A 17,906-nucleotide genomic window follows, 5' to 3' on the forward strand; every position below is an offset into this window, starting at 1 on the left:
AAATATGCTAACATTTTCTGAAACAGCTGTCCTGGGGAACTGCCTATCTGACAATAAATGGTAGAACAGTTAAAAGAACCTCTGCTACTGAACTTCATAGGTAGCTGTTATCCTCTTCATCAATATCCACATTATAATAAACAGAAAACATCATGTAGAACTTCAGAGAAATAATGTAATACAATTTGTTTAATAAATCTCATGAAAGACTACACAACTAAACAGATCTGGCCATTTATCAGCACAGCAGCACATGCTATCAAAATAATTCTTCACCACCACCAAATGCCAAAAAACACTTAAGACTTAAGGTTCCTGACAACCAAGCATCTGGGTACTTCTCCTGCAAACAGCTATGTGCTTTCAGTTTTAACTGGAGTTACAAACTCTCCTTACTCATATTAGACTCCAAAAAGGATAAAAGAAGCATGCCAGCTTTTTTGCCTGGGAAACAAATCAAAAGTTAACTTATTAAATATGGTGAATGTAAAATTTACCCCCCAATTTATGGAGTTTAGACACAGCTCTGGCTTTGTTTGCAATTTTTTTTTCTTTTTATGTACCAGACAGTTCTGAAGACACAGTTTTCCAGGCAGCAAAAATACAAGTTGCTTTCCAAACACTTACCCGATGAACTGGTACTGGCAGACTCATCTTCCTCCTCTTCTGATTCAGAGTAGAACTTTTCAGTAGGTTTCTCCTTCTTTGGCTTGCCTAGAATTCCAGTCCATTCCTTTGCCTGTAAATAAATTTCAATTTAAGTTTACTTTGCAACCAGCAATACAAAAGTATTCAGACAACACATCGAATAAAAACATTCAGAGCTGTTGCTAAATAAATCATCTGAGCAAGTCAAGAGAAGCTATTAAACTTCTCTTACTTCACACAATTAGGAGAACTAGAAGTTTGGTACATACCCATAAAATGAGAGATATCTATTAGGTAGTCCAGAAAAAGATTTAGTAAGCTAGATTAAAAGCATCAGTAATGATAAATAAATTTCTATGCCAAAAGAACATGAAATCTGAGAGTTGTATTTCTAGATCTAGCTGACTACAACTGGAATGAAGGTTAAATCCACCACCTTAATAATCCTATTTTTTGCAGAAAACAGATGTGGACACTCAAGATAGCCACAGACAAATTATTTTTCACTTCCATTGCAATTCTCCAAATAAAAGTAATTTTTTGCCACCAAGAGAATGCCAAAATGAGGCAGCATTTCCGCCAGACTTTTTTTCTTTCCATATACCACTACGCTACTAGAGAAGCAATGTTAAAATTCAGGACAGGAGAGAAAAACAAACCGGCAGACAATTCTATCAATTATCAACAATGTGATACAGGCCTGCCTCATTGACTGATCTGATCTGGAATAAGACTTAAGTTTTGAAATAGGATCTAACCTGAAAGGCTTAACAGCTCTAGAGACACACTGGCTTCCTCTTTAACACCAAAAGCTGGTTGAAAATGCCAATATTCTTTTGGGTATATATGACAATTTGCATGTGGATTGCAGCTTAACTCAGCTTTACTCACATATGCTATGTAGGCACATGCAGTATTAGGGAAACCACAAAATTAATGAAAATTAGATACCCTCCAAAGAAAATATTTGCAAAAACCCCAACATGGCTGAAGGATTTTCCAGTTGGCTTTCAGGTTTAAATAGTTTGAGGTGGATTTTTTTTACTTGAGGTGGATTTTTTTACTATGTTGTAGATGGATGTTACACCATTTGTTCAATTTCCTGCAATACTTTTTGGTCTTATGGGTTTGGTCTTATGGATGAAAGCACCTTGGCAAATTCCTTCATGCCAACCCTTTCATTTATAATCCTCTGCTTGAGCTGATTATCTAAAATTCTTTCCATAAAAACTTTCAGAAGTTTGTACAAATATCACTTTTCCTGAAATGTATATAAGAAGGTAAACACATTAGAGTACTAAGGAGAAATGCTTTTTCTACCAGGTTGCTGTCTACTGGCTTCTGTAAGTCAGACCTATTTTTTAAATTTTCTTGCTCTTTCTGTGTGTAATACCTCATAAGCAAATGATTTAATCTATGACTTACTGAGGAAGTTGGTTCATTACCAGGACTGCACGCTTTTCTCTGTGTATCTGTTACAATGCCACACCTCCAGGAGCACCATTGGCACACTATATACCAATATATTTACATTTCAGCTACTACTTAAAAGCCTTCCCTGATATTCCAGCAGCATTCTGGTACCCAACACATAATTCACAATTCTCGTACCAAAATATGACTTTCCCTCAGAGTTTACACTGCAGTAACAAAAAGCTATTGCTAGTAGATGACAAGCCCAATGTGTAAACACATGACTAATGCACTAGTAGCTGACATTTTCCTATCATAAACTTTCCTAATCCTCTTCAGATTATCTGAAATGTAAACCCTCATCTCTTCCAAACTCGACACTTGAAGCATACATAATCTAATCCCTTGCATCTGCTTTTTGTTGTTTGCATTACCTTTTTCCTTTTTGTTTTTGTTTGTTTAGCCTTGGATTTTTCACAAACCAACCTCTTCATTTCTGACTTTGGTAGTCCAGCTACACTCAATTAACATACTGCAGCAGAGTGGAGATAAAAGATAGGAAATCAGAAGTGAGATGGAGGTGAAAAAAGCCTACTTACTCCAAAAATGAAGCAGAAGTGGCTACAGTTTAGTCACTTCTGTCATTGAAAAGAACTAGCATTAAGCAAGTTGCCAGATGCTTGATTTCTAAGATAAAATAAGCAACAGGACATTCCCACATATCAATGGCTTTCAACACAGCCCACAGATAGTATTTAAATACTTCTAGTTTTGGGCTAACTCTCTGTATTGACGAGTGCCTTCAGCAAAGTTACTTTCGGTGATGCAGACGTACCGACTCAGCCACGTCGACATTTCGGACAGAGGGGTCAGGTGCCACCTCTGGCCAGTCAGACAGCTCCAGGTACCCAGTGGCTCGGCTGTTCAGTGTGTGAGACAAGGTGCCAAGCTGGAAATGATCCCGATCTATTAAAAAAGCGGGAGGGGGAAGAAACACACAAACACTGTGAGCTATACCACAAGAAGCAATCTTAATCAGGGCTAAAGGTAATTGCCATTGTATTACCTCAAATGTCATGGAATAAATATAAACTAGGAAGCTCTTCATAGGTCAAAAAACTGATTTCAGTCCATAGATTACAATAATCTCTCCCATAATGGTCAATAAAAAAGCTAATCAGTCAGTGTGTTTAGAGGTGTTGCTCTGAAATGTAGCTTCTCTAAAAATTACTTTACTGTGAATATTAAGAATGACAGCACAGTTAAACAATCCATATACATGTCTTGGCACAAACACATCCAGAATTTTAATAGTTTTTCTTCAAAATGGAGCTCCTTTTAAAGCTTCAAAACTAGACCTAAGTAAGTATGAAAACTAAAATGCAAATTGTCACAATAATAGAGTATTTTTAATTTAGATAGCCTGATAGCCTTTTAATTTAAGAAGACAGACAATGAATATTACTGGTAAAACAACAGGCAAAACACAGAGGGAAAATTGTTATTTTGGAGAAAAAAATATCTACAGAGATTCAATTTATTTCAAATTCATATAACATTTGAAGTACTCACATTAAGAATCATCTAATTGTTAAGTCCAGGTAAAATCCTAGAGCTATTTTCCTAAATTGAAGAATAGTTTTCCTCAAAAGACATACCTGCTGTTATTTAAATAAAATTTAAAATCTACATGAATAGAAATAGATCATTTTGCCAAGGTTTATTGTTAGAGAAATGCACTGTGCACCTTGCTTGTTGAAAAGCAAGTAAGCAGACTGAGCATCCTTGCATATTAATCTTTTCTGTTTGCTAAGTGACACAATTTGTGAGAGTATTTGAAATAGAATAAGCTGCCACATTCCTTTACACAATGAACATTTACCAAATGATTTTGGCAGTTATACCTTTAAAAGGAGACTCAAGCAACGGGGCAGGTTTCTGTGCCAGAAATATTTTTTTGGCATATTTGCTTAAAGCTCCACTCTTCTCATTCGGAACAATAAGCTGCCTAATAAATCTTGTACGGTCTCTGATGTCGTAGCTTTGATCATACTTGCCCAGATTTAATACATACTGGGTAAGCAATTTTGTCTGTGGAAAAAAACAGGACAAGAACAGAATACAAGTTATTTATGATTATTGATAACTCTGGATAAACATATTTAAAGAGGTAATAAAAATGAATGGTTATGTCAAACAAATGTTGCTCCACAGGGAATATGCATTTCTAAAGCTGCAAATGGAATTCTGCAGCCAAAGCACATGTCCTCTTCTGTATTGGGGAGGTGAATGCTGAGTACTGAGAAGCAGCCATGTGCTAGATTATTAAACTGCTGAAGTGGAAAGAAAGGCATCATTAAAAAAATAATCATATATGGCAAACCCGCTGAAGGGTCTACGTGAGGATAATGAATGTGGAAATACAACTAAAAACATGGCACTCAAAACTTAATCGGAAAAATATGCAGGACATCAAAACATCAGAGGGTATTAGGGGGCTGGCAAACTGCTTCTGCTGAGGTGTGTTTTATGAAGAGATACTGTCCCTGGCATAAGCAGTGTCTGCACTCTGACTGCACTCAGTTACTTTATCCTGAATTATGACCCATTAAAGCAGACACATGAATCACTGAACTGGATTACTGCAAATTATTTGCAGCGCATTTAGCTGTTACTTTTTCATAAAAGCAAGCTGCTGATGCCCTCTAAAAACCAGGATAAAAGACTTCTTCCATTTTTTTTTCTTAAAGCCTTCAGTAATATCAGTCATTTATTTATTTATGTTACAGCAACTTACACTATCACAGGTTTTTACAGCATAATAACAGCTTCCTAATTTGATGTTTGAGAATATTAACATCTTAAATAATTTTAACAATTCAGATAATTTTTTAAGCTAAGAAAATAATGTAAGAAATGAAGGAAACACAGAAAACAAAAATAATGTAGTGTAACCAGAGCAACACTGCTGAATAGACTGGAATCCACTAGATTAATTTGAAACATGTATGCTACTTCCTCTACAAACAACCAAACAAGAAAAAGAGCAGAAGTAATATACCATCCTAAGGAAGTAGATTTTGGTACTTCAGCTCAGAACAGATGCATAAGACATGGTTAATAACGTATAATCATGAGAGACTTATCCACATTATACAAAGAAACAACCTTGCATATATATATTGTTTATCATGCTGTTGCTATGACTATAACACAGTTTCAATCATTTGAGCAGAAAAACATGTCCAAAAAATCAGTTAATTTTTGTATATGCCATTTGATAAAAAAAAAGTTCAGATTAATAATTTTCAACTTGAGGATGCAAGTTGAAGTTTTTTTCTGGAGATATAAAAATGCTTTTTCAGAGTACTGATTAACTCCTGTAAGTGAGACACACAGTAAACAGAAAATGGTTCTAATTTAAACCCCATCAATGCAACATATGCAAGCATTTAAAAAATAACCTATGGTACCAGAGATTGGAATAAATTAGTCATTATACATTAGAATAATAAAACAGCATAGTTTAAAAAAACTGTCAATGAAATATTTTTCCTTTCTTTTTTCTCTCTGATACCCAAGAATGGCTCTGTGAAAAGGTTTTTTTTTTTTTTTCTTGAGGTACTGTCTTAGTTCTGGGAAAGGCAAAACTTTCCCATATGTATTTCACAGTTTATTGGCAGCTAATTCTGTATGAGGGTATAAAATTTTAAACAACTGCATCAGACTGAGCCTACATAATCTGCACTCATGCAGGACTTACGCTGTTCAATGTAAATGGAATTGGAAGGGAGGGTTCCCAGGTAGCATGCATTAAACTAAATGAGGGATACCTCCTGCAGCCTTTGTCATCACTTCTCCACTGTAAAACAAGACAAGACTCCTCACTGACATGGCAGGAAGCTTAGGGGAATGGATCATAAAACACAATGATCTTAACCTGTGAATTGCTATAGGGATGGGAAAAGTTGAAGGCCTTGTCACAGAGGGCATTTTTTCAGTGAGTGTTGATGGAATTACATAAAGACAAATATGACAGATAAAGAGTTGATCCTGAAAGACTGCAATTCCTTTAATGGGATAATTTTCTCCATGATCTTCTCCCTTTTCCTCTTCCCTGTTATGTCCTCTAAAATATAATTTTCATATTGTTCAATATAGATAAATACACAACAAACTTATAAACAAGAATGTTCTGTGTCTCCAAGAAGTCTCTTTGCTATTATCACATACACTATAGTTTTCATGGAAACAGAGAGGAAATCTATTTTTAAAAAATTTTCTTATAGTAAAGCAATCAAACAAGCAGAAGATCTTTTCTACATGGAGGTAGCTGATAGAAACAATTTTTTTTAATTAAAAACAAAAAAACCCCCAACAAATACATGTAAATTTTTCCAACACGGGAGTTCTCAAAAGAAGCTGAAAATCATTTCAGCAAGCACACTGATTTGGTGAATCATGACAGATTCTGCAAACCATGACTGCTTCATAGAATAGTGACAAAGTATTTTGATCTGTGATTTAAGACACTTATTATCACATGTCAATATTTCCTGATATCTCTACATGCACATTGTATAGGCTGAATATAATTTCTTTTATCCCCAAACTGTTGAAGCCATTATTATTTTTTGTACATTTTGTTTTGGCTAGAAGGGTTAGGTTTAGGTATTTCTAGAACTCAATCATCCTCTAGCAACATTTCTGGAATTTTCTAGTGACAATAATTCTATTTAAGGATTTAATGCCTATCCTATATTAGCAGTAATTAATTTTTTGGTAGATCCCCACTTGAATATTTTACAATACAGGTTTTATCAACAGATGAGGCTCCACAATGAGACAGAAACAGTTATCTATCCACTCCTATATATCATTAGCTTTCAGTAACTTGATTCTTTGAACGCACAAGATAAGGCTATTGTGCTAAACCACGACTGACATATCTATTTACACCCTACAACTACTTGGGATTTTTTCTGGTGGGAGTCCTACTGCATTACACTACAGAAGCCTATCAAAAATCAAAATCTCTATTTTTTCTGTTACATGCAAGAAGCATCTTAGGCAGCTATATGACATATTTCTCTTATATGTGCTGTCTAGCACACTCAGGGTTTTATGACCCTAAGTGTTGAAAAAACAAACCAAGTTTATCAAAAAATACAGACAACCAGAGGGAAGTCTGTTTTTGCTACATACCTATCCAGATATAACTGAACCTGAAACTTCCTTAAATTATAGGGAAGTCTTTGAAAGTCCATGAGTTGATCTCAGGATTTAAAGTACATTTTAATTTTATTTTAAGAAATCTTGTTCAAAATCCTGTGAATGCATTCACTGTTTCACCATATACTTCAGGAAACTACAAGCAAATAAAATAATATACTTAGACAAAATGAGTAAAACAAGCAAGTCTTATTTACTCCAGAACTTTGTGTTTTTCTCCAAACAAGACTTAACAGAAGTTAAGTCAAGATGAGTTCAACCTGCCTTTCCCTCACCTGGTGAAAGAGATCTTTTCATCTACTCAGTCAGCATTGAGTGTTTTCAATAAAGTGAAATTTTATCTTTGAGGTTTTCACAACTCCATTAACTTCGGATGAAACGGATGAATTATTCATAAAATTACTACGTCATAGGATATGGTATGGAGACAGAAAACAGGTGACTGAGGAGAGGTGGACAGACTTACAACAGGGCCATCAACTCCCCAAGATTTGACATCAAATTTTAAAAATGAAACTGAAAAATGGCTGGACTTTTTAGGAAGTGAAGTAATGCCAGGAAGTAATTTTAATACTGAGTGAGTAGAGAAGAGTTCCTCCTGGAAATAATCATGTAGATATAGGAAGAGTGTTGTCAGTCTCTAATGGGAAACCCATGGTATTCCAGTTTGAAAGGAACTTCGAATCAAGTTACCAGACATACACTGTCAGCAATTTTATGTGGATACCTTGACCGCTTGAGATAACTTATTTTTCCACAACCTAAAACTACAAGAGGAAAACACCCTTTGATGAAATTTATCATTTAGTAGGCATCTCAGAGACAGTTTCTTCTGCTTTATCATCATTACCATGTTTGAATAAAGAGTATTTTGAAGAGCACTTACAATGATGACTTAAAATGCATTAAGATGTGAAATGCATTGAAGGAATCACAGGAAAAAATGCATCACAGAAATCCATATGCAACAGATTTTTGACCATATATGATGTGGAAGAATTTATGTGCAAAATTACAAAAACTATATGGAAAATTAGTAAATATAATGTGCTAAAAGAGGACAGTTTAGACAGTAAACCCAAATATTTTCTTATCTCAGTCAGCATTTTCTTTAAGAGGAGCACTGCCAGAGAGAAGTCACCTTTTATTACTGACCCATTTTAGACTGTATAAGCAAAGCATTCACTCCAATCTGAATGCATGGAAAGACACTTCATGTCCCACATGCCCTACAAAATAAAGCCTAAGATAGATCACTGCTGTAGTTGCATATAACTATCAAGGAACAAGAAGACATCACAGTTGCAGAGATGCAAAATCCTATGCTGTGCAAACTGTTTTAAAACATAGAGGTCTAGCAGCCCAGAAAAGTACATATATCAGATAATGTATTTCTTCTACATTTGGAAAAAAAATCTTTGATTTTATAATCTTTTACAGCAATAATTGGATTTCCAGTGAAAAATTAGTGTCAAAATGGTACATTCCAGTCAGTGATGGGATTCACAGTGTTGTCACTTGGAAGAGTGAGACACCTGGCACCACTCATAGCCATTGTTTTCAGCTGCTTGGGGATCTAAGTTCATGTCTTTTTTTATCTGACATTTTTAGATTATTTTTACTACTAGTGATATTAAAACTCATGCAAGGTAAAAGGATATAGGAAAAACTAAATCAAACCAACCAACCAACAAAATAAATAAAAGAGAAACCGGTTACTATCTTTAAATCAAGCATTGTTGAAAATAGAAAACAAGGCCTATTACTGGCATTTCCTTTTAGATACCCTGAACAAAAAAATGGGCAACTTCTTGTTCAAAATGACAGCACTTTCTTGAAAGCTCTGGTTTTGGTTTCAGAAAACATTAAATCACATCATCAAAATCTACTACCTGGTATAGTTAACACAATTTACAGATCTTCTCTATTTATGTGAAGTACAAATATCACAATTTCCAAAAGACACATACAAAAAAGAGTTTATCTTGTCACTATATTCCCATTTATGATACAGCATACACTTAAAGACTCATGATTAGATTTAGTCTATTACATTTCTTGAAAACATATGTTCTGCTTTACTTCACAGAATAATATCGACTAGGTTTGGTTACTTCTATAGTAGAAATCATTACTGATCTATGCAGACTGTACAAAACCTGCCATGACTCTAAATACATACAACACTGAATTTAGGCTTACCTGCTTTGAATTTGTTAAGTAGAGTTTTGCACCCAAGTTTAAGATCTGCAACTTCACAAGATCGTCTTCATTCGTGAAGCTCTTGGCTGTCTTCCTCAGAACATCAGGTGCGATCTTTGGAACCCGTTCACAGTACTCACCGATGAGCCAGAGGATGCTGGCTCTGGCTACTGGAACCTGAGACAACATTGAGCACTCTAAGTTAACAAAGTCACAAAGACTACTTGCACACTTGTAGGTGTCTTTTGTTCAATAACAAGTTAAACAAAATACTATTTAAAGACAAGTGACATAAAAGTTATGCAGTGTGAAATTAAAAACAGCCACTGTGGAGGACTGAATATTCATAGAAATGTAAGATACTGATTCTGACCCAAAACCCATGACTTACAGGTTGATGATACAGAGGCACACAGAAGTGATATGTTGATATTCATAGTACAAGCTGATGAGATTTGGGAACACAGCCCAAGCCTTCAAGATGTAGTTGTGAATTCCTGCCACCAGGTTATAGTAAACACCTGGCTATCTAGTTTAGAAGCATATGTATTTCTTTATTTCTAGCTTTCCTTCATTTTTATTCAGAATTTTATGACAGTAAGACTTGCAGTTTGGCAAACAAGACCAGTTAAACTCAGAATACTGGTGAGACAGAAGTTCAAAATTGCAATTCACAATTTCTGAATGGGATCTACCATCTTAACTGAAACACTGACCAAAAAGTTCACATGGGTCTTACCATTTTGGAGCTGCTTGACAGTATCACTGAAATAACTGGCAGTAGTAGCTTTTAGATGAACTCCCAGTCTATGATGCTGAGTTCAGAAGCACAGCAATGCCAAAACCAGAGAGAAGGCGAAATGGAAAAGCACAGAGGGAAACAGAAGCTCATGCAACATGCAGTTTAGATAGAAGCAGTTAAGATTTAAATGAAATAATATACACATATTCTTTTAAAATATGTGTATATTATTTATATATTATTTAAAAGGTGAGCTTAGCCTACAGTACCTGGTAGTCAAGTTAAAAATTGCATCTATGTTACATACATCCCTTGAAAACATTTTTCTCTTTCCTTGAGCAGAAGGAAGAAAGAATGCAATGAGAAAGTTCAGAAGCATGTCTTGCATAGTGTCAACAGACTGTGGTGCTCCAACAGACTGTGGTGCTCTAACATTCTGTACAGCCTCTTGTTCAACATTTTCCCTTGACATTTCAAAGTTCCAGTCTAGCAAAAAGAGACTGTAATTCAGGAAAAAGAAAAGTTTCCACAGCAATTTCACGAAATTTTATTGCTTTTTCTAAAAGGATCAGAAAAACTCATACTAACGTTTTTCATTAGCCCTTATACTACACAATAATCTTTATTAATAAGCTTACACTAATGGTAGGGTGAGTTTTGCCTTGGATAAGATTCACAGAATATACGTGCTTTAGAAATGCAGCATTGTGGTTCTCAAAGTATTCTTAGTAACTTTCATATATGCTTTAATTGCTTTTCCAGCATGTCTGTTATTAATATATGAATATCTATTTCTCAGAATGACAACGGGAACCTAATATTAAGTATCTTACTCAGTAATCTCGTAACATTTGAAAGTACTACTTATGAAAGTATATTCTAAAAAGGTAAAATGGCCTACTAAGCCTACTAAAGAAATACTAATCATGTTTGCAAGAATTTTTAAGGATTAAATGTTCTCCAAAAAGTTTGGAAACAACTCTGAATGAAGTCAAATTGACAGTATTTGCCTCTGTACTTGACATGGTTAAAAATATACATGCCAACAAAAATATAAACAGGCATGTCATGGGGAAAACAGAGGACTGCCTCCACTGAAAGAAAAAGCACATAATGGATAGACAGAACAGAGTCCAACAACAACAACCAAAAGTTCTGTAAGAGATAAAGCTAATTCTGATTATGGGGAAGAAATTTAAGATAGAGGCAACATAAAATGCTGAGAGTAGTATAACACAGTGATTTAACATATATAGATATAAGTAAATACAGATCAAGATACAGATGAATTATTTAATGTGAGTTGACAAAAAGTTAAATAGCCTTGGAATTTACAGTATGAGAGAGACGAACAAGCTACTGAAAAACTGCTATGTATAAAAACTTTACACACTCAGAGTATGTTCGTCTGCAAAATGGTAAGACTGATGCCATTACTGTGCACTGATTTCAAAAGGGAAAGAGGTTATTTCTAATGTTCCAAAGGTTACACTGCATTAAGACCTCACACCCAATCTATTATTTTAAATTGGGCTAAAGAATAGTAATTGAGTGGTACATTAGATTTTCCAGTACTGGAGCAGTTCAAGTTGCCTACTGTACAGATAGATACCTCTAAATAAGAATATATAGGCAACTTCAGATTTCAGTTACGCTAGATTTGTTTTTCTAAAATATTTTATTACAGACGTGTTAAAATACTAAAATTCTACAAGAGATCATCAAGTACCATAGTTTGGACAGGAGCCTACCAGAAACATTCTTTTTCATATTGTCGTCTTTTGATAAAGCAAACAGAGCTCACAGAGCAGACCAATTTCAGTAATAGCATTAATAATGACCTGCAAGTATCGCTCTTGTATTTTCCTAGTCAACCACAGGACTACACTTTAAAACCACAATTAAATGTATTTAAATATATTTAAATAGTGCGCATTTAAGCACAGTGTTTTACTCATCAAGTCTTTTTTCCAGTTTGTAAAATAAATTTATTAGAGTAATAAACTAGTTTTACAATGGTAAATAATTAAACTAAGCAAAACCTCATTTGAAAAATAGTGACAATGGAAGACAGAAATTTCTTGTGAGAATCTGTCTTTTAACCAGGTGGTTAGCTTACTATGTAAATACTGCATATATATTAAACATAAGAATCAATACCAATTAGAGACTTTTTGAATCAAACCCTGAGCAGAAGCCATTTTAATGAAAAGTGTATGTCGAACTGATGAACCCAATGTTTCTGTGTCACTGGATTCATTTGAGGTCAAAATCACACAATATTTTCAGACTTCTTTTTCCCTGTTTAAGTCTTCCAGTTCTCAACCATGTAATATCAAATACATGATCCTACAGCTGTTGTTTCCAGGGTACTCAAAACAGCAAACAAGAAATGAAGCCCCTTCTAGACCTTCACTGCCTTTTCCAGTATAGCTTAAGTAGGGACCTTGAATTGACAAAAACGCAGGAAATAATACTTTCATTATTCAGCCCTACTCTGCATTATCCTCAAAGGCAAACAGGATTGTAAATTACTTTGCCTGATGTTTTATTCCATATGGCCCGAGCAAGTGGTTAAGTGCACTTTTTAAGCCTTTAGTACCAGGAGGCAGTTTCTGTTGCCATTTCAACCCATTACCTGTCTCAAGGAAAATAAATAAATGGTTACAAAAGAAAAACAAAAAACCAGCCAGACACTCCCCTCAAACCAAGACTCTGGTTACTTACAGCAATTAGAGAATGATACCATAAAGACTTTACAGATTGCTCTAAGCAGCACAATTGAAAAACTACTGAAAGGTAGTTCAGCTCGCAATATATTCAAACAAAACACAAGGGTAAAGTAGAACTTAAAATCACCAGTTTTGGTTATTCCCATCTGTCACAAAATGAAAGATACTCAAATTGCAAATGAGGTGCAATTTTCTGCATCCAGGAGAAAATTTGCATGCTAGCAATTTTTAAAAATTTTACTCGGAATCAGAAATGGAAAGAGAAATAAAGTTGATTTGAAATGTCAGACTGACAGCAAGAAGAAAAGGTACACAGGAAAGAATAGGAGCAAAAGAGAAGTATTCATTTTTTGTTTTCAAGGACTCATCTATTCTTTGAACCTCTACATATAAAATTCCTTTAAAAGAGAATATTTACTGGTGACTGCACCTCTTACAAAATGTACAATTTTCTTTTTAAATTGTGTTTTATTCAAGCAGAATATTTACTTCAAGTTCAGTGTCCCTGGACACAATATCCCATTGGCAACATATTCCTCTCAAATTCTAAAAAACCACATAGATATCCGAGTCAGTAAAAAAATTGTCAAATTATGAGAATTGTTTGTTAAATCATTACTAATACAAAAGTTTAAAAATTATTTATTAAAGTAAGAAGGTAAAAGAATGTGGCTAGAATCTGAAACTTGCAGAACTGAAATACACACAAAGATACAGAAGTCATAGTTCGTGATACCTTCTCCACCCCACAAGAAAGGAGAACTAAATTAAAGAAAGCAAGCTCCCTGTTCTGTGAAGCCGTATTAGAAACAGAACTATGAGCAGTATTTATGTAAGACTAGAAAGTCAAGTTTGTTATCTGTGTGAACAGAGCAGTGTTAAAAACTATGAGTCCACTAGTCTTGTAATAATAATCCCAATCCAAAACAGTAAATAATAACATTTAATTGCATCCATAAGTGATGTGATTTTCCTCGCATATTAAGCTCTTAAAAATTACACATCACTATCTTATTTTTACTCTATATTTGGAATGTCTTATCCAATCAAGAAGTATTCTTCCTCATCTCTAGATCAGAAAACTCTTTAGGCTTGTTTAATGTTCCTGTTCATATTCTAGAAGGACTAGGAATAAGTCTGTAATGAAAAACAAGAATGTAAGAATTCACCAACTATCAAAAGAAAAAAACCTGCCTTAACAGTACTGTAAGAGAAAAGTGACACTGGAAGTCAAGATTCCCATCACCCATATACTAGTCCTTACTAAATACAATGTACCATAACAAATAATTTTTCTAAAAAATGAAAGGCAGAAACAAATTTGGAGACTACTGGCCTTGGAACATTAAGAAGAGAACACAAAAACATATTCTACACATACTGATGAATTCCCAAGGCATTTCTAAGGAAAAATACATTGTGGAATCACGAACATTTTCAGAGAGTTGTAGAGTTGTTAAGTCAGTGTTCTGCAGAAGTCAAAAGGCAGGCAACACCAGTAAAGTGAGATAAAAAGCACAAAACAAGCAGTATCATGATATCATTGCATAAGATTTGTCTAGCATATCTGACCACTGGGCACGCTTCTGGTCACCCTACTTTAAAACCCACAAATCAGGAAAAGGCAAAGAGAGGGGGGAATAGTTGATCAGACACATGGAATATGAGGAGAAATTGGAATTTTTAGATTAGTAAGCATGATGATGTGGACAGTAAGTAGAAGCTTCCAGTAACTTTATTCCAGAAAATACACTGGAGGTGCACCACAATGAACTTCTCTTAGCTTTAAAACCCTTTCCCTAAAGCATCAGATTTTGTTGCTGCTGGAGATAAAATGCATAAAACAGTTTTTGAACTGACCCTTCTTTAAATGGCTCCTTCCCATAAGTATATTTTCTAAACTTCTATCAGTATAAAAGCTGTACACACTAAATTAATTAAGCCTACCTCAGAGTGCACACCTGACACAAATAAGCACTACTCCAATCTCTGGCTCACAGTTTTGCAAGTCAATAAATTGCAAAGCACGACAATGTTATTAACACATTGACAACTAAATGGAAACGTTTTTATGATTTTTAAAAACAGAAGTTTATAGAGATCCAATTATTCTCTTGTTTAATGCCTTCAGGACACCATCAGACATGTACTTCTCCATTACAGCTTTTGATGGGTGTGAGGAAAGGAGGCTGGAACACAGCTAGATCACGCTGTACTATGCACTGCTCTAAGAACTCAGCAAGTACCACACACAAAATAGACCTCATGGATCTTTGCCTGGGCACACCTGGGATAAAAGTTTAAGATACAAATGAAAACACACAAAAGTAAAGGAACAAAAGTAACCACTATTTTCAGATATGTAAGAAATAATCTAAGGACAAACTGAAATGGACCTAATTTTTATCATAATTTAGAGACAGGGATCTACAAGAGTTCAGCATTTTTAGGTGAACTTCCTGATATTCCTTATAGTTGGTCTTACTATTTTTCATATATGGTCCTAATATTTAGCTTCTTATTTAATTAATTTTACAAGGCAAAATTGTTATCTTCTATATATTCTATATCCCACCTCTTTCTAAATGGCTTCTGTGGATGAAGATGAGAACAAGAACAAGTAAATTTCAGAAAAGTAAATGACCTGAAAAAAACATTGCTGTGAAAGATATTCAGGCACCTCAACACTGCCATCACAATCTCAGGCTAGCACAAGTGAAATTTATAACAATATCAATAACAAAAAGTCAGGCACAAATTCAAAAGTCTATTCCTGAGGTTACAACAACTTTGCTTATTTTAGTGGCTCTTTACCATTGACTTAAACTAAAGCATGACAGAACAATCAAAAAGCTTCTTTTTTCAGTACGGGCTTTTTGATTTAATAGTATTTAATTCTGTTAACAATTTCCTCTTCATGCTTTCATCTGTGTAATACCTAGTACTAAATTAATTTCAACTCTAAAAAGCAACAAAGAATTTCTTTGTTTACATTCCCTCATCCTTGAGTTTCCAGTCCATTCAAGCTCACATTTGGCTGCTTTTCCTACATGCAAATGCAAGAGTACCCTAAAAACAGGGGTATACGCCTGTATAGTGCTATAGGGTAGGTCCTCCATGTTTCAATCCTAATACTTTACAACAACAGAAGAGAGGCCAAGGGAAAAAACCAAAACCAACCAAAATGCCAAAAAGCCTTGTGAAAAGTAAGTATGTACACCTGTGTGTATGCATGTAAGTATGTATATCATTTGTCAATGTAATAATGGTTAGGAATCCTTGACAAAATCCAGACAGAACGCAAGGCAATTGTGTTATGTCAACTCACAACCACTTTTGCCATAATAAGATCAGTGTTTAAAGTACAAGTGCAGATGTCAGGAATTCCAGTAATACTATATTAAGTGTTGACATCTCAAACTAACACCTCCAGTAATTACATACTCATTCTGAAATGTATACACTTATCCTTTACAGAAGTAAGGAGTTAAGGGTTTGGACAAGATGATGTTTACAGTTTCCTCCCAACCCAAATCATTCTGTGAAGGAATACATTCATTTTCAGGCATTTTAAGGGCAGTCAGAAAAATGACACAGCACTTAAATTTATAATTATGAACTTCTTCAAAATATATTCTTTAATTCAAAGTCTTAAGCACACCAAGAAGGGTAAGTGTGTTGAAGTTGTAATTTAAAATGTCATAGAAAGATGTCAAAAAATCACTTTGGAGAACCTACAGCTCCTTGTAGGTTCATGACTACATGACTCCAATTCTTCATCACCACTTCTTTGTTCTTGAATAAAAGCCAGGATCAGATTTTGATTTTTATTTTATTCCAATGACTGCTCTATCCCACAGACTGTTCTCCTACCACTTAACATTTTCTGATATTCTATATAACCTCATATTGTAAAACCTGAGAATGTTAAAGTAGTTTAAGCACAGCATGTCTTCTCCCCATCCTTGTTATTTGACTTAAAAAAGGATTTTCTTTTCCACAAAACTTGGAGTATTTACTTGAAAGTATTAATTGTATAAAGTAGCTACAAAACTCTTCTAAGTTTTAAACAGTACATTTAGAGAAGCAACTATTTTCTCTTGTAGAGTATGTGGAAATAAGACGCCAAACTCATTTAGTAAAGTGGCAGAACATTGTTTTTGAAATTGTAATATTCCATCACAATATTGCACAAATTTTCTGAAAATACAGGTGATTATTATACATGAAGTATTACTTACTTTGATATGTAATTAGCAACAGTATCTTATTTTGATATGAGCAATTCAGTAAAATTTATTTTCTTTCTATCAGTTACAAACTGATCATCAGCTCTTAGCAGCCAAAGATTTATTTAATTTTTCCATAAGTATGAACCAAGAATACCATCTTTTTTTTTCTTTTAATACTCTAAACTTTGCTGAATTCGACTATGGAGAAATGAAGGTTCGCTGATTTAGAAACTGCTCCATTATCAACACATATGTAATTTTGTGAAAATCAATAGTTAAATATGTAATTTTATGAAATTAAACAGTTCTCAACAGAAAAATAATTGTTGACAGATCAAAATCTGACATTTTTGGTTAAGGATATAATAGATAGCTACTAGATGTCATAGCTACACTCTAATTTAGGACAAATCACTAAATGTTTTATCAATTACTGGGCCTGTGAGGAGAATTTGAGAGCTAAGTATTTGCATACCTAAAGGCCAATTAAGTCTAAAGACAGATAATGGAGAATAATTCAAATTTTAATGTTAAATACTACAGAATCTCAAATACCCAGAAGATACAAATGCAACTTCAAGACACTGCAACACACTCACAGCAGTATATCTGATACCATGGAAAGATCATGTAATTTGGGGAAAAAGGTTTGAAATAAAACTTTCAAACTCCTCTCCAGATCATGAAGACAACTGGTGAATAATC

The 17,906-nt window shown here is 34.3% G+C and overlaps 1 protein-coding gene across 1 annotated transcript in view; it reads right to left on the reverse strand.

The window, feature by feature from the left end:
• AP3B1 (adaptor related protein complex 3 subunit beta 1) overlaps positions 1-17,906 on the reverse strand; it is a 153,460-nt gene that overhangs the window by 64,931 nt on the left and 70,623 nt on the right. The window contains exons 15-18 of the mRNA XM_059492504.1: positions 9,496-9,672; positions 3,966-4,152; positions 2,897-3,027; positions 628-739 (exon numbers count right to left, since the gene is read on the reverse strand). Of these exons, the coding sequence (XP_059348487.1) occupies positions 628-739; positions 2,897-3,027; positions 3,966-4,152; positions 9,496-9,672 (607 nt within the window). The remainder of the gene's footprint in view (positions 1-627; positions 740-2,896; positions 3,028-3,965; positions 4,153-9,495; positions 9,673-17,906) is intronic.

This window comes from Ammospiza nelsoni, chromosome Z (genome assembly GCF_027579445.1).
Source record: "Ammospiza nelsoni isolate bAmmNel1 chromosome Z, bAmmNel1.pri, whole genome shotgun sequence".
NCBI classification, from domain to species: domain Eukaryota; kingdom Metazoa; phylum Chordata; class Aves; order Passeriformes; family Passerellidae; genus Ammospiza; species Ammospiza nelsoni.